We start from the raw sequence: 21,551 nt of genomic DNA, 5'->3' as shown, positions 1-21,551 counted from the left end.
GCCTAGTTTTTTAGAGTTCAAAATTGTATTCATCACGGAATTGAATAAGGAGCGTTGTTTGTAGATCATCTCCTCGAAGGAGGACATCATGGCAGCGATGATCCCTCACACGGGTACGGTCACTCACACTTCGTGACAATCACCTCAATCCCGATCCGGCTCGACATTGCTCGGACCAATGTTTCGGAGTACACAGTCTCCTTCGGAGCTGGTACGCTCTTATTGAAAAACCGGGAATGGAGGAAACCGGGTGGTGGAATGAATTGCGGCGTAACCGTTGACAATGTCTTTATTGAGACGATCGAGTCGGGCGATGTCTAATCGGCAGGAGATCGGGCACGGGTGCACGCCGATAATCCTCGCAATAGTCTCTAGACGCTTCGATTTCTGACGCGTGCTCCGTTTTACTATACGTGTGGTTTGGAAACGCTCCGACAACGAACTGAACTTCGGTATGTGCGAGCTCGACCGCCGAACTCTCGGGTATTCACGCCGATCATCCTGTTTACGTGCCGTTTCGCGTGATCCCGGCGTGATCCTCGCATGCTCGCGGTTCGTTGTGCCGAGCCCGGGACTCTCCGATTCTCTCGCGTTAACTTAATTCATTCCGAAACACATATTTTTTGCTGGATTTTTTTTCATAATGTGTTTTTCGGCATCGAAATATGAGATTACTTGTATCAATTATTAATTTATCACCACATTTTGGACACTGTATTTCTTTATTTATTAAATAAGGCTCGATATATCCATTAATAATCATATTACTGTGTTTCGTTAACTTAAACGCTTAATATCTGTAACAGAAATAATTTGTGTTCCAAAATATTCTCTGTTGTAATCAAAACCACAAACTTGAAAACAATATATTAAATTTTATTATTTATTAATTGGATTCAAGTTGAGATCTAACATTTCCTTAAAATAAACGTGATAACTGTATACACGGCTGCGTCGAATATGTCCGAATTCCTACAAAGTATAAAAAACATAATTAATACTTATTTGATATATAGTTATTAATTAAAATTAAAACAATTACCTCGTGATTTAAATAGCTAAATCTATTCTTAATATTGCGCTTTCTTTCCGCTGTATACGCATTTTTCAACGTAAAAGTTAATATATCGTGCAAAAAATCTTCGAATACTGCATTTAGATATGAAAAATTGACAAGGATCATTCTATTGTGATCTTTTAGATTTTTATCCCAAAACATTTTTCGGATGAATTTGGGCCATGTTTTTGCATCGCCAACAACATCCTGAACCGCTAGCCACGGATTACTATTTAATTGCTCTACTGAATATGGCATTATAAATATTTTGGAATTGCACAGAACAATATATGATATGTCATTGAGGTTGAGCGCTCAAGTACATCACTACACATGTGACCACGGAACATGCGCATGTGGTCGCGGAGCATGTCCGTAGTCGCTACATCGCGTCGGTATAACAGGTTTCATAACCTAATAGTCGTCAACTTTAACAGTTAATATCTCGCTTCGCGGGGCAGAGCGGGACTTTTTTCTGCCAGATTCGTTCGTTTTGTGCAAAAACGCGTCGATTAAGCCTAAATTCAGCGAAATCGGTGAGGAGGGAGCTCTCCTTAAGTATTACCAAACAATTACATGTATTGACAGAATATATGGAAAAAAATGAAAAAGGAAAGGAAAGAAGACACAGAGAAAGATTGGTTAAAAATATAACAATTTACATATATGTTAAATTGTTTAAAAGACTGCAAACATATTAATATGTTGATAAAATATGTATGTATATGTATATAAAATGTATGTTTATTACATGTCGGTAAAAAAAAATATATATATATAGTTTCGTACATACCAATTTATTACAACCATTATATTCTTCCTCTATATAAATGTATTGCAAAATAATTGCGCTTTGCTACACCCTCATCATCATAATCTTCATACCGCTCATTTTCATTTCTTTCCAAATTCTCTCTAGCTTCATCGTTTTCTCTACCTTCTAAAATATAATTTTCAATGTCATCAGTATTCTGTAAACATATATTGTGGAAAACGCAACAAGCTAGAATTGTCGCTGATATTAAATCTATTCTAGCCATGTCTAAATATTTCAAGCGCCGAAAGCGGCCTTTTAATAATGCAAAAGCACGTTCTATCGTTTGCCTGGTTTGTGACAGTAGGGGAGACCGGGGCTAAGCCGACAACGGGGCAAACTTGACACTAGGCTTTTTGCCAATTTAAATCTATCGTAGAAACTTGCTTTTCCTACTGTAAATGCGTCTTTATGTGCCAGTATTATCAACGGAATTTGGTAACATTCTGAGTTATAGTGTAATTTTTAACGCGACATAAGCGTTTTTGATAGTGAAAAGTAATTTTTCTGATCTCTCGAAAATGTCTACTCTTTCATCGAGCTTTACTCTTGCGAATCTACCGGTAAGTGATTTTGATGGGAAATTTGATGCTCTATATGAATCCGATAATCGTTTTTGCATATTTTCAAAATTTTCATGTTTTTGAAGTGACAAATGTGAAAAACGACGTCCGGGGCAAAGTCAACACCACGCCGTTTCGTCGGCTTCCAGTAACAAACGATGCTTGTCATGCAGCCGTATGGCTCATGACAAATGTATGCGCACGTCCGATCGCGAGTTTACCTGCATTAATTGTTTTTCAGACATGAGTTTAGATGAAGATAATTGAAAGTTCAACAATTTTTGTTTTCATTATTTTAAATGATTGTTCTAGCTACTTTATTCCGAATTTTTGTACTTTTTAAATACACAATAAACAATGTATTTTCATTTTCAGACAGTAAAAAATAAGTTCCAGATCAAATTGTGTCGATCAGACAAAGTGTTGAGTTTGCCCCGGCGGGGTGTCGAGTTTGCCCCGGCATTTTTCAATTCGAAAATTTGTCTTCGCGTCACTTTTCCTTTCCTGGCGGCAAAACAAAGCGACGTACAGCAAAACTTCCTGAATCAATTTTGTACCTGAAGAAACACTCTTTAAATATGTACCATTGAATTTGCCTAAAAATTTTAATTAAATATTAAAAATTGCCTTTGAAAAAATAGTGTCGGCTTAGCCCCGGTCTCCCCTATATTATTAAAATTATTTTCGATCTATAACATACAAAAGTAATTATACAAACAAAGATATAATAAAAATATAATAAGTTACTATTACTTTTTCTATGTTCATATCGGAAAGACGTTATATATCATGGTCGATTTTATATTTGTTATTGCGATACAATATTACCACAGCCCCAGTGGTCGAATTGGCACGACACCCGCACGGTATACGGGAGGTTCCAGGTTCAAACCCTGGCTGGGGTAATATTTTTTCGCAATAAAAATTTTTAAATTATTTAACTTTACTGCCAGTTAGGCCGACGAAATTTCTTGTTTTATAATAAGTTACTATAGCTGTAATATTGGTATTTCACCACTGTAATTTACCTCTGTCAAATGGCCATTATCTCTATAAGCTGTCAAACACCATTTTCGTATAGGATAAGCTTTATCTCCAATGATAAATTCTTCGTTGAGGAAAAAATAACGATAATTTTTGTGGACATTGTGCCAAAAGTCTGAATTGCGGAAAACTTTGATATCAGTGAAAGATAAGTCTGCATTACATATTGCTTGTAGGGTAATAGCATATTTGCATTTTCTTGTTAGATAGCACTGAGTTTTTGTATTTGTGTTTGTGTTTGTGTTTGTATTTTCATTATTCAAAGAATATATTAGATTAAAAAGAATAAAGCTGTAACAACACACTTCAGATGGTGCTGGAATTTCAATGTGTGTTCCATCTATTGGGATTTTCAGTCGTGACGTCACAAGGCCAAGATGGCTGGCCTATTCCTGAAAGTATTAGAGCTGTCATATATATGTAAACAGATATAATGCTTGTGTTTTTTATAAATAATTAATGAAATAACGGTGTTTGTGATAAAAAAAAGTGCGATGGGTGAACACCTAGAAGACAGAGGGGCAAGGTTTTCCCCTAGAGACACAAAAAATCGCGATTCTTGCTGTGTATTTGGCTGCAAAAGCTATGGATTAAAAGATACCTCTGTGCGATTCCACATGTTTCCATCTAAAGGAAAGTTCTATACTGAGAAAAGACATGTTTGGAAATATAGAGAAGATTGATGTTCGAAAAGAATGGGAGAGAGTTTTGAAAATAGCAAAACCAGAGTGGATAACCAAAAAGTGGGCAGTGTGTTCTTTGCACTTTGACAGGAGTGACTACGTTCTGCCTGGTAAGTCAATATGATAATAACTGAACAATAACAAGTAAAATATAATCACTGAATATTAATGAGTAATATTAGTTATCATAAATTGTATATTAAATGTAGTATGTAAAAACAATTCACCGAATTTTTTAAACGCAAAAGTATTTCAAACACTCCTGTTATCAATTGAAGATTAATAATAACAAATAAAATTTTCACCCATCGCACTTTTTTTATCATAAACACCGTTATTTCATTACTTATTTATAAAAAACACAAGCTTTATATGTGTTTACATATATGACAACTCTAATCCCAGTAAGCAAGAAACATCAAGAAACATTTTAACTACATTACAGCAACGTTTTAACATTAATGCAATGTAGTTGAAATGTTTCTTGACGTTTCTTGCTTACTGGGATACTTTCAGGAATAGGCCAGCCATCTTGGCCTTGTGACGTCACGGCTACGTCACGACTGAAAATCCCAATAGCACCAACAACATCTTTGAGACCAGATATTTGTTTGAATTTCTCTGTGATAGTATTCATGTCATGTATGGATGGCCATTTAATAACATCGATTGACATTTTACAGAGAATCAGCACAACACGTCGTACACAGTGGCTTAAGGATGTTTTACCTATAGCTATATGTAGTATAATTTTGTTTTCTTGATTAAACAGTGTAAAGCTAGTCTCAAAAATTATTCATAAATATTAGAATTATTAAATATCTTATAAAAATTATCATTTACAAATACAAGATTTTATACTTACCTGTACGAATCAGGAGTCGCCAGTAACCATATAGTGGCTAATAATTGCACTCTCGGTGATATGAAAGGTCTTCCCGTTCTACGTTTTAACAATATTAATCCAAATTTATTTTCCAATAATTGAAAACAGGTGTCATACGAAAATGTTCCTTAAATTGATGTGTTGTAAATCTGGGTACTACATCATTTACATAACCTTCTATGCGAACAACCTTTTTTCGTTTTCCTCTTAATCGAGAAAATTGCATCATGTATAATATTTCCATCTCACTCTCACTTTTACTACTACTTGCATCTATGTCTAATACACTTTTCATTATTATTTCATTTAATGCAATGTTTAATCAAACAGCTCGTTGAGCTCGTTGAGCTTCCATTTTATTCGTTGCTAATACTACTTTTTCACGTTCCAAATCGTTCAACCAGAGTAACTTACTCTGGCTTACACTCTCCCCCACTACCTTGGGTTCTTTAGAGTTGACGGAGTAGAGTTTTGGAACGCAGCCCTGCAGCTGGGAAAGCCCGTACCCGAGGGCACCCGGGTGAGAACGGGGGCACCCGTTCTCTGTACGGAGAAAAGGTTGGGGGCACCCAACTTGGTGTTACGGTTTCTGGAGCGATCGTATCAGGATCGGGATTGGGACAGGACTGGTGACTCTAGCCTGCTCGAGTCCTTTATTTATACTCCGAGCGATACAGATGGGGGCCGCCCTTCCCGGCGTGCTCATTCCACATTCCACCGCTCGGGCACGCGAACACGTGTGGCGTGAGCGCCTAGCACGTGTCGGGTGGCTGCTCGGCTCGCGGCGAGTGACGAACGTGACGTACCGTCACACGTCTTAACGATGCGTGACTCGACACAATGATCACGCTACATACGCTCGATCTATAATAAATATGAACAATACAAAACACCGCCCGCCTTGGAAGACCTTGTCTTACAATATTAATGTGCAATTAATAAAATTTGATTCTTGATATAATACATGGTCAAACAAATATAAATAAATAAATAAATATAATAAACCAAAAATGATAGAATGTTCCGCCAATATAGATTAACAATAATAATTAAGATATTTTATTTTGACTCAATTGGCTATTATATAAAGTTGACGTTACATTTGTGTCGTAACGTTTGCGTCAACTTTATATAATAGCCAATTGAGTCGAAATAAAACATCTTATTATTGTTAAATATAATAAATATGAGTATGTTAAGTACGAATAAATATAAATAAATATGATAAACTTGGGCGAATGCAAATTTAGTCAAGCATGTACTTGTCAATAAAATTATCAGTAGCTCAGCTTACAAGGGAACGGTCGGGGGTGTCCGAGACCGATTTGGATGCGCTTTGGATATGTTGTTGAGCATCAAAAAATATTAGACTCGTATTTTTTTTTTGCGGCTTATCTCGACGTTTATTGGTCGAAAAAACCCGATTTAGAACCTACCCGATTTGGATGCGCTTTGAATATGTTGTTGAGCATCAAAAAACATTAGACACGTGTTTTTTTTTTGCGGCGTATCTCGACGTTTAGGGGTTGAAACAACCCCTCGAAAATAACGGATTTTATAGTTTTTAGCGAATATCTTCGAAAATATAAGGCGTATGAAAAAAAGTTTGGTACAAAAGGTTTATGGCTTTTTGTGCTCTTTACAATGGCGTAATCAGATTTTTCAAATTTGTCACATTTTTTAATTTAACCCCACCCCCACTTATTATTTTTGCCAAATATAACAATTTTTCCAACGCAAATTTAAGAGCGTCAAATGCCAAATACATCCATGTGTATTTTTATTATGATACCATTATTAGATTTTTGGCAAGACGAGATGATATGTGGTATAGGCGTCGCGCTGTAGGTAGGTGTTGCGTTATTTCTGTTCAAGTTGCGCCGTACGCTTAAAAATTTCCATTTCAACTCCGGGATGACCGAAAGCGCTGATGCGAAGGCCAGCGCAAGGCTATTTCGAGAGTCCTGGACTAGCAACGGAATGTCGACTCCGACATTATAAATACCGCCGAATTGTATCGGGCGGGCAGTCGCAAATTGGAAAGAGACGGTATCAAACCTAACAAAGACCACTCCATTAATTATAAAGTGCGTATTTATTTATATAATTAAAGTTCGAGACAAATATTTAATTTTAATATCTTTCAGAATGAAGTTTAATCCATACAATGTAATAATGCTACTTTCTGCAACTTTCACTGCTTTCAACTATTCACCAAGTCCGACAACTTCGGAGGAAGAAGAAGTAAAAGAAAACATTGAACGTATACTGCTTGACATACAAAACCAAGAATTTGACGTAGAAGAGGAAGAAACTTTAGGTTTTTATGATATATATGAGATTCCAGAACCGGAAAGAGTTGATTTATTTGAGGAAGATGATGGTAAAGTATATCTTCCGGAAGAAGTTACTTGCAGCTCTGTTGAGGCAACAATATCAAGTGACTATAAAAGGCAAGCTGTGGAATACTGGAGGAGTGGTAAAACAAGGGGAAGATCGCTTGAAGGAGTTAAACGAAGGTACAAAAAAGTTACATCAATACGACAACTAGCACGATGGGAGAGCCAAATTAGTGAAGGTGGTAGTATACGTTCAATGTTTTCTTTTACTTCTTCTTCCTCCGAAGTTGTCGGACTTGGTGAATAGTTGAAAGCAGTGAAAGTTGCAGAAAGTAGCATTATTACATTGTATGGATTAAACTTCATTCTGAAAGATATTAAAATTAAATATTTGTCTCGAACTTTAATTATATAAATAAATACGCACTTTATAATTAATGGAGTGGTCTTTGTTAGGTTTGATACCGTCTCTTTCCAATTTGCGACTGCCCGCCCGATACAATTCGGCGGTATTTATAATGTCGGAGTCGACATTCCGTTGCTAGTCCAGGACTCTCGAAATAGCCTTGCGCTGGCCTTCGCATCAGCGCTTTCGGTCATCCCGGAGTTGAAATGGAAATTTTTAAGCGTACGGCGCAACTTGAACAGAAATAACGCAACACCTACCTACAGCGCGACGCCTATACCACATATCATCTCGTCTTGCCAAAAATCTAATAATGGTATCATAATAAAAATACACATGGATGTATTTGGCATTTGACGCTCTTAAATTTGCGTTGGAAAAATTGTTATATTTGGCAAAAATAATAGGTGGGGGTGGGGTTAAATTAAAAAATGTGACAAATTTGAAAAATCTGATTACGCCATTGTAAAGAGCACAAAAAGCCATAAACCTTTTGTACCAAACTTTTTTTCATACGCCTTATATTTTCGAAGATATTCGCTAAAAACTATAAAATCCGTTATTTTCGAGGGGTTGTTTCAACCCCTAAACGTCGAGATACGCCGCAAAAAAAAACACGTGTCTAATGTTTTTTGATGCTCAACAACATATTCAAAGCGCATCCAAATCGGGTAGGTTCTAAATCGGGTTTTTTCGACCAATAAACGTCGAGATAAGCCGCAAAAAAAAAATACGAGTCTAATATTTTTTGATGCTCAACAACATATCCAAAGCGCATCCAAATCGGTCTCGGACACCCCCGACCGTTCCCTTGTTAGTCAAATAATACATAAAATTTTTCAATCTCTATTTAAACCGAGAGCATGAAATCTCTTATAACTTTAATTTCTTAACGGTAAGATCGCCAATCTTGACAGCGATCGGACAATTGGTCCCCTGGTTGTGGCCACCGTTGCCGATAGGGCAATGCCGTTCGATCCAGGGTGAGTCTCGGTCACACGGCTAAGAATCCATATAGCAAAGGTGAAATACCGAATTGTTTAATTAGTACCATCTGGCCGACCTTCAGCTACTCGCTCTTGTTGGTAGTCCACTTGTGCCGCTGCTGTAACTGATTTAAATATTCGCGGCTCTAGCAACTTCAAAAGTGCTGGCGGAGTTGCTCGATTCTCTGTCAGCGCACCAATCTGCTCTCGTTAAGGGGATCCTATAGTGGCAGTCGTTACCGACATTTAGTTAAATGAGTTAAACTTTTAATTGGCTTTACGGAATTGCAAAATTCTTTTACAGAATTGAAGTACGTACAAAAATGTAGGTCTGTCTGGTCGACTTTACACCAAAAACAAAAAAAATTAAAAATTTGAGCACATACAGCTGTCACTGACGACAATATTTGCTTATACAAAAATACTACAGGTTACATATACAAAATGAGATACGGTCAGACCTAGGGAAAACATTTCAGAACAATATCGTGCAATTAGAACTAAGATTGAAAGCCTAGAAAAAAAGATTACTTCTTTTAACTTTTATATGTGCAAAAGCACATTCAGGTTGATAGGATAAGCAGTATTGCGTGTAGCGAGAGATGGCGCAGCAATCGAACAAAGACAGATGCCTCTCGTTAGACAAGGACAGATTTAGATATATAACATAGAAAACAGGTTTAGAAATGTTGACATTACCGACGTTGAGGAAGTTCGGCCGTCACTATAGGATCCTCTTAATGTCGGTCAGATCTCGGCAAGAAAAACCCTCTCAATACATCGCCCAATCAAAAAATGTCCCGGCGTAATATATGATAAGTTGTTCGGATCAGAACTCAGCGTCGTTAATAGACGCGAATTAAGTATAGCTTAATTCTATCTCGCATAATGTCGTTTGCAATTCCTGAAAGTGAGATGCGAGTCGCCCGCAACTCGCTGCAAATGATATTTCGCGGACTTTATTGCGGACTTCCACAGCCCGCCGAAGTGCGGGGCTCCGGGCGGAATAAACTGCCAGGATATCTTTAAATTGCAGCAAAACTGTTTTATTTTTGCTTTTTAATTTTCAGCTGCCTTGTAGAATTTGTATAATTCTGGCAACTGGCGTAATGCGCTCTTAAAATTGGTACCATTGTCGGAATACATGGAAACCGGGCTTCTTCAACGGGAAATAAAACGCTTGAAGGCGGCCAGAAATGCTTCGATCGTTAAATCGCTGACTACTTTTATATGAATTGCCTTTGTGGCGAGACACACAAATACACAACATACCTTGTTATTACGAGCATTTCGCCGTTTGCCTTCTCGCACAATAAAAGGGCCTGCGTAACCAACTCCGCAGTTAGAAAATGGTCGAGACCCGTGTAGAAAATTAGTTATTAAGGCCCACATGTTGCTTATAATGTGGTCACGCTCACTTAGAAAGCGGACAGGTTGCAGCGTCTCAATAATTCGAAAGCTTCTTAAATTTGTAACGGTCGCGTTTTCCCGCACGGAATTACCTCGCCGGGCCAGGATGAGAAAACGTGGAGACACTGGTTGATTTTACACAATATGCTTTTATTCTTCATCTTGCGATACAGTTTGGTGGAGGGCGTGAGTGTATGTGCGTGGGTGTGTGTTGCTCCGCTGAGCCGCTGTGTACGTGTGTGGGGTGAATTCGCGGACGGGAGACGGAGGCGCGGTTGCCTTGGATTCGCGGACAAGAGACGGAGGCGCGGTTGCCTTGAATTCGCGGACAAGAGACGGAGGCGCGGTTGCCTAGGATTCGCGGACAAGAGACGGAGGCGCGGTTACCTTGAATTCGCGGACAAGTACTTATCGCTAGACTTATACTACGCGGACGGATTCGCGGAGGCACGGTTGCCTTATGCGGACGGTCAGGTGGTCAGGAGCTCACTCGGGGGCACCCGAGCGAGCGGCCCGTACACCGGGGGCACCCGGCTTGAAGACGGGGGCACCCGTCTTCCGTACGGCGGAAAGGGTCGGGGGCGACCCAGAGGCAGGAGAGGGCAGGTAGAACCAACCGGGGGCACCCAGCTGGGGTGGCCCGTACCCTGGGGGCACCCAGGTGAGAACGGGGGCGCCCGTTCTCTGCACGGAGGACGAGGTTGGGGGCACCCAACCCAGTGAAGCGGTCTCGGAGAGTGGTCGTGTCGGGAGCAGGAGCTGGACAGGACTGGTGACTCGAGTCGGCTCGAGTCCCCTATTTATACCCCGAGTGAGAGCGGTGGGGGCTGCCCCATCGCCCGGGCACAGAAACACGTGTGCCGTGACGCTGGGCACGTGTTAGATGGCCGTCAGGGCCGTAGCGCTAGTGACGAATACGCGTATCGTCACAAATTATCGTTCTATATAAGTCTCGTTTATTGTCTACTCGAACTAGCGAGCAATGCTTCGTATTATATGTGTGCTAGAGGCGATGGAGTTAGGATTGACAGTGATCCTCCGATTCGAAGAAGGATAATAACTGATAAATCGTCGGTGAGCGACACCTGAGATTCTGGGAATTGACGGAATCTCACGATTGCTTTCAAATAATCGTCTTAACAATGCGTGACTCGACACAATAATCGCGCTACATACGCTCGAGCCATAATAAATACGAACAATACGAAACACTCTGGATAAAATAAAATACCTTATACAGTACATAAACTTGCGGTAACAGTGTGTGTGTGTGTGTGTGTGTGTGTATGTGTGTGCGTGCGTGCGTGCGTGCGCGTGCGCGTGCGCGTGTTCGTGTGGGTGTGCGTGTGCGTGTGCGTGTGCGTGTGCGTGTGCGTGTGCGTGTGCGTGTGCGTGTGCGTGTGCGTGTGCGTGTGCGTGTGCGTGTGCGTGGTGCGTGTGCGTGTGCGTGTGCGTGTGCGTGTGCGTGTGCGTGTGCGTGTGCGTGTGCGTGTGCGTGTGCGTGTGCGTGTGCGTGTGCGTGTGCGTGTGCGTGTGCGTGTGCGTGTGCGTGTGCGTGTGCGTGTGCGTGTGCGTGTGCGTGTGTGTGTGCGCGCGCGCGTGTAATTTGTAAATGGAAATATTTTATTGCGTATTCTAGTAGCTTACCTCAAGAGCTTTTCAAAACACTGTAATAAGTTCCTTTCCATTAAGTGTTGTCCGACAGTTATGAAGTTCGAAAGGTACAGTACCTCCAGCATTAGTATTACCCGATATGCACCACGGGGAGGTTGCTGGTCGGATTTTACGCATTGCGCGCGCGCATGGATGTGTGTGTGTTTGTGATTTGATTTTAAATAACTTAATTTTTATTGTAAAACAAGAAATTGCTCTTAATATTTGACACATAAAAGCTCCACTTCATCTTTTTAAACTATTTATAGAATTTTTTTAAATTAAATACTAATTTTCTAATTCTTACTTGCTTTATAAGTAAATTTTTGTAGAAAAAGGATCGTATTTTTTTGGTATCTAAAAAATATTATATTATGCCTTTATAAAATACACTTGATAAATAGAATGCATAATAATGTAAAATTTAAATTATATTAATTTATAAAATGATATTATTTTACTGTAAGTTTGCTTGTAAAGGTTTTTGGGAACGTTTTTACTGAAAAAAAACGCCTTTCCAACCCCGGAAGGGGAGAGAAATAAAGATGATTGATATAAAATAATATTATTTTACTAAATAATTTATCAACAATTACGTTATTGTTATTGTATTTGTACATTCGTGCATTGCAATTGTTTTGCATTTTAACGCATCTATTTTAAAGAAGCTAACTTTGCATCTTTTTTTTCAGATAACACGAAACTGCAGTACTTTATTAACAATGTGTAAATGGAAAGACACAATTGATCAATGTGACAGATATTTCAAGCAAAGTTTATCACGAGATGGCCTATGCTGCAGTTTTAATTATTACACTTTTCCAGATACAATAACATTGGACAAGTATAAACATTATTTCTGCAGAGCCGAAAGAGAGTTCTTAAGCTTTACGAAATATTTTAAGGTTTATACAAAAAATCAGAAAGTTTATAAGAAAATAATATTTTCTTTAATAAGTAAAATTAAAGATTAAGTGTGTAAGGGTTGGAACGTTCCTTCAAAACGCCTTGCAACCCCGAGGGGAGACAATAAACGTATATATACAAGTAAAAGTAAATATTGAGACAAAAAATTATTTTATGATTTAATTTGTAATAAGAAAAGTCAAAATAGAAAAAAGAGTGTTTAGAATGGAGGCTTTTCCCAATTTTGATATTTTTTGCGGTTGTCTTACAAAAAAACTTTGTTGTGACTTCGACAATAATAATATAATCAATGGGGGAGGTCGAAGAATATGTGATCTAACTATTTTTTTCAGCACAAACAGGCATTAATTGACGTGTGTATTTAACTTCGTACTTTGGACTTTATTTGCATATGGAAGTAAATGCTTGGGCGGGAAAGAGAGTAAACAAGTAGAGGGTGGAGTGAGATGGACCGCACTTTGCGTGGAAAGTTAGAAAGTTGGAAACCCATGTGGAATCATTTTATGTTAAAAGTAATTACTGTAGGGTAGACCGGGGCACGTTGTCACACATTTTTTTCAATATTTTTTGTATTTTTTACATTCAATATTTGAGAGTACTGTGATATGCCAAAATTTCGAGTGAACCCTCAGCTTCAATTGGACAGTATCGAATTTTGTGTGATTGTTACTCTACAGTTGTTACATAACAATAAATAACGACAGGTCGCTTGTGACAACGTGCCCCGTGACCGGGGCACGTTGTCACATCAAATGTAATTGCATGCAAAATGTTATCCAAACTGTATTCAACGTAAATATCAATATATTATAGTGCGCTGCAATGTAAAAAAGTAAAATCCTTCACAGAAACATTTATTTTATTTCAAAAAAGTACAAAAAGAACAAAGTTTTCGTCTTAATCTAAATACAAGAATTTCACTCGAATGCGCAACTTATTGATCGTTAACAGCAAGACGAATTACTTCTAGATCGACTACTGCGGCTCTCGCAGTTTTCCGTTTGTAGGAGCGCACCATATCCCAATTGCACCTATGACATTAAAATTCGTGACACCGTGCCCCGAGGGCATTTTTTTACTCCAAACAGCCTCATGGCCGACACGTTTGAAATATTCATAAGGTTAGGTATTGCACGCGGTAGGTAAAAGTACATACTTTAAGATAATATAAAGGTCTATTCTGAAAAAACATAAGCTTCATGTCCAGTACGTTGAATATTAGACAATAAAATTTTACTTACGGTCGCAAAAAACTTTCAAGTTGATTTTACGTCAACACGGCTGGAGCAATCTCAACACTGTAAACACACCAAAGATGGGCATACACTAACACGTTTTGGGAATGACGGGTGCTGCTCTCTGGTTATTAGTTTTTTAAATAAAGCCGATGTGACAACGTGCCCCGTGTGACAACGTGCCCCGGTCTACCCTACTTTCAAGTAAAAGAAATTTGGAGTTCTAATAAGCAATAACAAATATCAAGAAGTCCTACAGTAGGTCAACATAAAAACTCACTATTCTTATGTACGCGTTGTTCAATAATTATATACATTTTATTTAAATTATTTTTTGTTAATAACTTTTTAATAAACAACGAGTGACGGCTAAAACCTTTTAAAGGTTACTCAGGAGGATAACTTTGACGACATATGTCAAAGTCAAGGTCATTGGGTTTGCTAAACTAAATAATTACCGAAAACATTAATTGAGAAAAGTTACTAAAATTCGTAAAGAAAAAAGATTTTCTATCTCTCCCGTACAATTCTTCAACTTGACAACAAAATACATTCTTTCGCAAAGAAAAAAAATTGAAAACTTTAAAATTGGGAAAAGTCCAAATTCTAAACAATTACCGAAAAAAGTATTAGTCTTCTTATATCTGAATAAAAAGTAAAAAGCTTATGAATATCATAGTCCGACTCTGCACATTCTACAAATAATTATATTACATTATATTTTCCAATTAATATAGATTTTTAAATTGTTAAAGTGTTGAAAGATCTGCCGCCTGCGGATTTGAAACCGGTATGACTGTAGTAGTAAATTCTGATCCGAATGATTATCACGCTACAATTATCGGAGCATATGGAGTAAAAGTAATTTAATCAATATTTTCTTACTTATCTATCTAATTTTTAATTAATTGAAATCAACACAAATTATTAATAATTTAATATTTATATATTAAATGTAGAAAAATTCAATAAATGGGGGATAATGTTATTTCCGGGGCCCCTCAATTTGGTAGGTGTGTTTGATAGATCTTTCACTGAGAAAAAGAATGCCGTAAATCACAATGCGCTACGATGCATAGTTTCCGAGATATCGATTTTTAAATGTAATAATAGCAATATTGTTGTACGGTATTACATGGATTTGCAATTTACCACGCGTGGAAAGTTCACGCATGTACTTTGCAAGGCACACTATGTGTCTAGTTTAACAGTAGTGGAGCCCCCCGCAGGGGGACGGAACCTACTGCTTCCACGCATACACTTTCCATGCGAAACAAGCTGCCACATGGGTTCGTGGCGTGCTTTACGAGCTCGTTTAAGTAGAGGTGGTATTATAGATTATATAAATTGACTAGCTGGTTACCCGGGCTTCGCCCCGGAGGAACTCGCGAATCCGTCCATTAATCCGTTTTTACGCGTTCGCTCGCTTACTCGCTCTCTCTCTCTCTCTCTCTCTCTCTCTCTCTCTCTCTCTCTCTCTCTCTCTCTCTCTCTCTCTCTCTCTCTCTCTCTCCTCTCTCTCTCTCTCTCTCTCTCTCTCTCTCTCTCTCTCTCCTCTCTCTCTCTCTCTCTCTCTCTCTCTCTCTCTCTCTCTCTCTCTCTCTCTCTCTCTCTCTCTCTCTCTCTCTCTCTCTCTCTCTCTCTCTCTCTCTCTCTCTCTCTCTCTCTCTCTCTCTCTCTCTCTCTCTCTCTCTCTCTCTCTCTCTCTCCCTCCTCTCTCCCTCCCTCCCTCTCCCTCCCTCTCTCTCTCTCTCTCTCTCTCTCTCTCTCTCTCTCTCTCTCTCTCTCTCTCTCTCTTTCTCTCTCTCTCGCTTTTAAAGATCTTCTCCGTTCGTTTCTGATTGCATCTGAGTCGGACTGATATTGCTTGCCTTCATGCGTATATAATTTGCTTATCTCTCTCTCTCACTCTCTCTCTCTCTCTCTCTCTCTCTCTCTCTCTCTCTCTCTCTCTCTCTCTCTCTCTCGAATTGAAAAAAGAACTCAGATTGAATCTGCCTTTCGTGCTTGTAAGGAGGCATTTATCGAACTCTCTGCGGCATATCTTAAGACGATTGAAAGCGATTCTCAGCAGTTTAACTTCGTGGAAGCGGTTAGAGGCATGTTGGGCGACGCCTTGTCCGATGCCTGTGATAAATTAACGGTTAGCTTGAGCGGTAATCTCCAGACAACAGAGCAGAGGAACGCCGGCGCCTCCTCTGCGCCCTCTTATGCAGCGGTGGTTTCGGAGCAATCGCGCGTGCGGGTGGCTTGCGGCTCCTCTATCGAGGTGCCAAGAACCACTAACTTGATTGTTACTCCCAAGGAGGATTTCTCCGCGAAGTACAAGACGTTTAGGGAAACCAGGGAAGTGCTGCAAAAGACCATTAAGCCATCTGAGTACAACCTCAAGGTCAACAGAATCACGTCAGCGAGGAACAACGGTGTGCGTATAGAGGCACTTACCGTGAATCTGCCCAAGATAATAAGTTCTCGGGAACTTGAAGACGCGGGGCTCAGACTTGAGCAGGAAGGCAAGGTCAACCCTAGGCTGCTGATTCGCGGAGTGCCATGCGTCATGTCCAGAGAGGAGATTAAGGATGATCTTATCAACCTTAACTTAAAGGACCACGATGCGCCTGAGATAAAAGTTGTGTACATTTTCCCTCAGAAAGATAATAAGCGCGTGACCAATTGCGTGATTGAGGTCACTCCGGACATCCGCACTCTCCTGCTTAAAGATCGATTCATATTTTTAAACTACTCCGCCTGCGAGATCACAGACTACGTTAGGGTCCTCCAGTGTTACAAATGCCTCGCCTTCGGGCATTTCGCGAGGCACTGTCGTTTCACGACTATATGTGGTCACTGCGCAGGCGGCCATGAAACTAGGGACTGCACTTTAAGGGGCGGGGCACCGGAGTGCGGAAATTGCAGGAGATGGTTGCCTCAAGCAGGACGACATCATTCAGCCCTCGACAACAAGAAATGTCCCATCTTACGCAGACGTATGTCAGAAAGGATTAGCAGCATAAACTATGGATAACGACCCTACGAATCATCTACGCCTCTGTCATGTCAACTGCCAATCTCTGCTTGCGCATTTCGACGAATTTCAGTCTTTTTTCATCGATGCGGGGTACCACATTATCTGTCTATCGGAAACCTGGCTTAAGCCGCATGTGCCCGACCATCTTATTCCTCTTCGCGGTTATCGTCTTTTGAGATGCGATCGTACTGATAGGACTGGCGGGGGGGTTGCCATTTACGTGTCCGACGCTTTCCACGTGTCGTCCCTGCGACAGTCGGAGAACATGTACCGCGGAAGACCGGAATTTCTAATTATCGACGTGTCAATCAATCGGTGCTCCAAAATCTTACTCGCAGTCGTTTACAGACCTCCGCACAGCGGCTTTCTCTCTGACTTTTTTGATGTTTTTTCCGACCTGTCAGTTAATTATAGACATTCGATAATTTTCGGCGACTTCAACGCGGATCTCTGTACTCATACTTTCGACTCTGGGCAGATTCATTCATTTGTGCGTGCGGCAAATCTTTTTCTTGTGCCCTTCACTGCCACGCACCACACGCGTACTGCCTCCACGTTGCTTGATCTATGTATCATAGATGAGGCGGATAAGCTGATCGGTTACGCACAGCGTGATGCTTGCTTTTTATCCGCGCATGATCTTATTGAAATAACATATGACATCAAGATAGACCGCATCCCCAGGCGCACCATACGTGTTCGCGACTTCCGTTCTTTTAACCTTGAGGATTTCCTTGCGGAGTTGGACGCGCAGAACTGGACGGACCTTTATGCATCTTGTGATATTGACGCTAAAGTTAGGTTTCTAAACGATTCTCTTCGTATCTGCTACGATAACCATGCTCCACACCGCGTCATCCAGCCCAGGCACCTGCCTGCGCCCTGGCTCACGCCTGAAATCAAGTCACTGATGAGGACAAGAGACAGAGCAAGAAGAGTCTGGAAAAGAAGCAAAACTAACGCAAAGTACGACCATTTTAAGCGTCTCAGAAACCTGGTGCAGCTCGAGGTGCGTAGGGCTAAGGCCGATTATTTTCACAGGGAATTTCAGGGTATTAATGAGCCCAACCTCATCTGGAAGAAACTCAGACATTATGGCTTTTTGAGATCACATAAGGAGATGGAAAAACTTGTCTTCGACGTTGATGAGTTGAATAGTCATTTTACGGGAAATAACACTGATCCCGGCACCCGCGAGGCTTTCTACTTGGGCGAGGAGGTATATGAGGATACTAAATTTTATTGGAGACACATTGAACCGAGAGACGTTGTAAAGGCTCTGCGTGAGAGCCGGACGGACGCCACAGGGAGAGACGAGCTACCTCGCAGTATGATCATGAGGGCTCTACCTAGTATACTTCCTGTACTGACACATATATTTAACTTCTGTTTTTCTCATGGTGTTTTTCCGGAAATTTGGAAGCGCGCCATTATCTGCCCTATCCCCAAGGTGAAGCGCCCTGCTGAGCTCAACGATTACAGGCCGATCTCGATTCTCTGCGCTGTTTCCAAAGCATTGGAGCGCATCGCGGCCGACCAGATCGTGGAGTACCTTGAGGATCGTGATGTCTTGGACCCTTTCCAGTCAGCCTATAGGAAAGTTTACTCCACGCAGACAGCACTGATTAGAGTCCTGGACGACATCAGGCTGGCGGCGGACAAGAGGATGATTACCATCGCTGTATTTTTCGATTTCACAAAGGCTTTCGATAATGTCTGCCACCGGCTCTTGATCAGCAAGCTCAGGGATCTTGGTTTCTCTTGCTCGGTCTTGCGTTGGCTCTGTTCTTATTTGACAGGCAGAACGCAGGCTGTGCGCGACCCTTCCGGTGGGCTATCGTCTGCCGGATCTGTTCGTGCGGGAGTGCCGCAGGGTTCAGTCCTGGGACCTATATTGTTCATTCTGTACTTGTTGGGCTTTGGCGGCGTGTTAAAGTACTGTAAGTACAATTTCTACGCCGATGACCTTCAAGTCTATCTCCACGCGGAGCCTGGGTCTCTCTCTGACGCCATTGCTCGCATCAACGAGGATATTTGTCGGGTAATTAAATGGGCAATCGAAAACAAGCTCACGATTAATCCCAAGAAGACGAAGGCGATGATCTTGGGGACGTCTCGGTGTGTTGGTGGCCTGGATCTGGATTCCCTGCCCTTTATCACTGTGGACGGTTCCTCTGTGCCTTACACGGACACGGTGGAGTATCTGGGTGTCACTGTCACCAGCACGCTCTCCTGGGCTGAGCAGACCACGAAAACAATCTCTCGAGTCAATTCGGCGCTCTATCAGCTCCGACTCGGCAGGCATCTCCTGCCGTTTTCTCTTCGTGTTAGGCTCGTCATGGCTCTTATCTTTCCGCTTTCGACTACTGCTGCACGGTTCAAACCAACATTACTGGAGAGCAAGACCTTCGTCTGCAAAGAGCCTTCAACAAGTGTGTCCGCTTCATTTTCAAGGCAAAATGGGATGAGCACATATCTCCTTACCTGGATAGACTTGGTTGGCTCAGAGTCGAGTCACGACGCTGGTACTTTGTGGGAAACCTGACCTTCTCCGTCTTACGGAGGAGAAAACCGCAAGTTATTTTCAGTAACTTCGTGTTTAAGACTGTTTCCGCCTCGCATGACACTAGGTCCCAGTGTGCCTCCCTTAGTCTTCCTCTGTGCCGCACGGAATTCTTTAAGCGTTCCTTCCGCTCCTCAGCCGCCGAGCTGTGGAACGACATTCCCTCTGACATCCGCAATGCCTCATCTATTAGCGATTTTAAGAGTAAATTTTACAAGCACTTACTCCTGCAGTCTAAATCGTAACTCTGGCATACCTGCGACATTTTATGTATTTGATATAATATTCATAAGCTATGTAATCTATTACTTCTATTTTCTTATATATTCTACTCTATTCTTTCTCTTTTTTCTTCTTATTGCGTTTCATTTGTACTTACGCTGACTTGTAACTTGTGTAAATTTTTGGTTTAATGTCTTTACGCTTTAGGGGACGTGTCCCAGAGCGTATAATAAATAACGCTTAATCAATCAATCAATCAATCAATCTCTCTCTCGATTGCAAGAAAACTGCAATAACTTTTTTATCACTCGCGACAGATTTCCTGTGGGAAAATGAAAGGAGATTATTAATAATTGGTATGGAACGGTTTCTAATGTTCAATGTCTGATTAATATGTAAACCTCTCGTGTTACATTCAATACATTTAATGAAGTCCATAATCGTCTTTTTCGTGTCATTAATAGGTAAGGAAAAATTTTCACCCAGCTGTAAGAGACATTGCACATTTTCAGGTATTTTTACTGCAGATAAGTTGATAAACCAATTATCTTTAGTGGTGGTAAAGGAGGATTTAATCGATGTGCTCAAGAAATCGAGAGGATCAATATGGACTTCAAATGTATCCGAATTTACAGGGGCAGCGCCAGTCTTCCCACTACTATAGACATAATGCATAGGTTTCATCTGTTTTATTTTAGACAAACTATGTTTTTTGATAAGCCATTCGCATTTTCTATCCAAACTACTATGAGCACATTGAGAAAATCTTTTTAATGCAATACCTTGTATTCTGAAAAAGTCGTTGCAGATATACATCGGAATATGTCGAGTGATACATCTCGTGAGATGGAAAATCTGTCTTTGTGATTGATTAACAATTCTATGTGCATCCGTAAGTTCAATTTTAATAAGTCAAACAGTAAACTCGCCATGTTGTTAAGAAGAACATTTTATTATTATTGTTAATATTATTCCACTGAGGATGGCTCGGACAGGAGCCGAAACGTTTGGATTTTTGGAACTTGATGAATAAATCATTATTATATTTAAACACATTGATCCGCGTGTGACCCTTACAGCCTCGTCCGATCTATCTTTGAATTTCGAGGGTCTTTATATCACATTTTATACAATTCTTTAAGATTCAGTCAATTATTTCCCGAAAAATTGGAAAAATTTCTGATACCGGTTTCCAAAAAGATCGGTAACGAAAAATTACACTTCCCGGGAAATTCTACCCCTGTTTTATATACAATTTTTTAAGATTCGGTCAATTATATCCCGAAAAATTGGAAAAATTCTTAATACCGGTTTCCAAAAAAATCGGTAACAAAAAATTATACACTTTATGGCACTCCCCGGGAAATTCTACCCCTGTTTTATATACAATTCTTTAAAATTTGGTCAATTATTTCCCGAAAAATTGGAAAAATCTCGGATAGCGGTTCCAAAAAAGATCGGTAACGAAAAACTATACACTCTATAGCACTTTCCAGAAAATTCTACCCCTATTTTATATACTTTTGAAATTCGGTCCAATAGTTTTTAAGTTAAAAACGGCCGAACACACCACCCGTAAGAATTTTATATAATAGTATAGATATCTCGAAAACTATGCATCGTAGCGCATTGTGGTTTGCGGCATTCCTTTTTCTCAGCGAAAGATCTATCAAATACACCTATCCAAATTGAGGAGCCCCGGAAATAACATTCTTCCCAATAAATGTGATTTTGA

The 21,551-nt window shown here is 40.2% G+C and overlaps 2 protein-coding genes across 2 annotated transcripts in view; one reads left to right on the top strand and one right to left on the bottom strand.

Annotated features, from left to right (window-relative positions):
• Window positions 1-21,551, top strand: part of LOC139777660 (sodium channel protein Nach-like) — a 197,930-nt gene that overhangs the window by 47,806 nt on the left and 128,573 nt on the right. The window contains exons 5-6 of the mRNA XM_071715222.1: window positions 12,534-12,685; window positions 14,759-14,864. Coding sequence (XP_071571323.1) covers window positions 12,534-12,685; window positions 14,759-14,864 — 258 coding nt within the window. The remainder of the gene's footprint in view (window positions 1-12,533; window positions 12,686-14,758; window positions 14,865-21,551) is intronic.
• On the bottom strand, window positions 791-5,212 carry LOC139777650 (putative nuclease HARBI1). Its single transcript, XM_071715216.1, has 6 exons — window positions 5,208-5,212; window positions 5,027-5,104; window positions 4,672-4,940; window positions 3,463-3,632; window positions 1,943-2,190; window positions 791-797 (listed from the first exon to the last, which is right to left on the bottom strand). The coding sequence occupies exons 1-6, from the start codon at window positions 5,210-5,212 to the stop codon at window positions 791-793; spliced, it is 777 nt and encodes a 258-aa protein (XP_071571317.1).

Source organism: Temnothorax nylanderi, unplaced genomic scaffold (assembly GCF_030848795.1).
Source record: "Temnothorax nylanderi isolate EJ_2023f unplaced genomic scaffold, tnyl_v1.0 TNYL_tig0157_pilon, whole genome shotgun sequence".
Lineage (NCBI taxonomy): Eukaryota > Metazoa > Arthropoda > Insecta > Hymenoptera > Formicidae > Temnothorax > Temnothorax nylanderi.
Note: the sequence above shows the minus strand (reverse complement) of the source record. Positions and strands in the feature narration are given on the sequence as shown.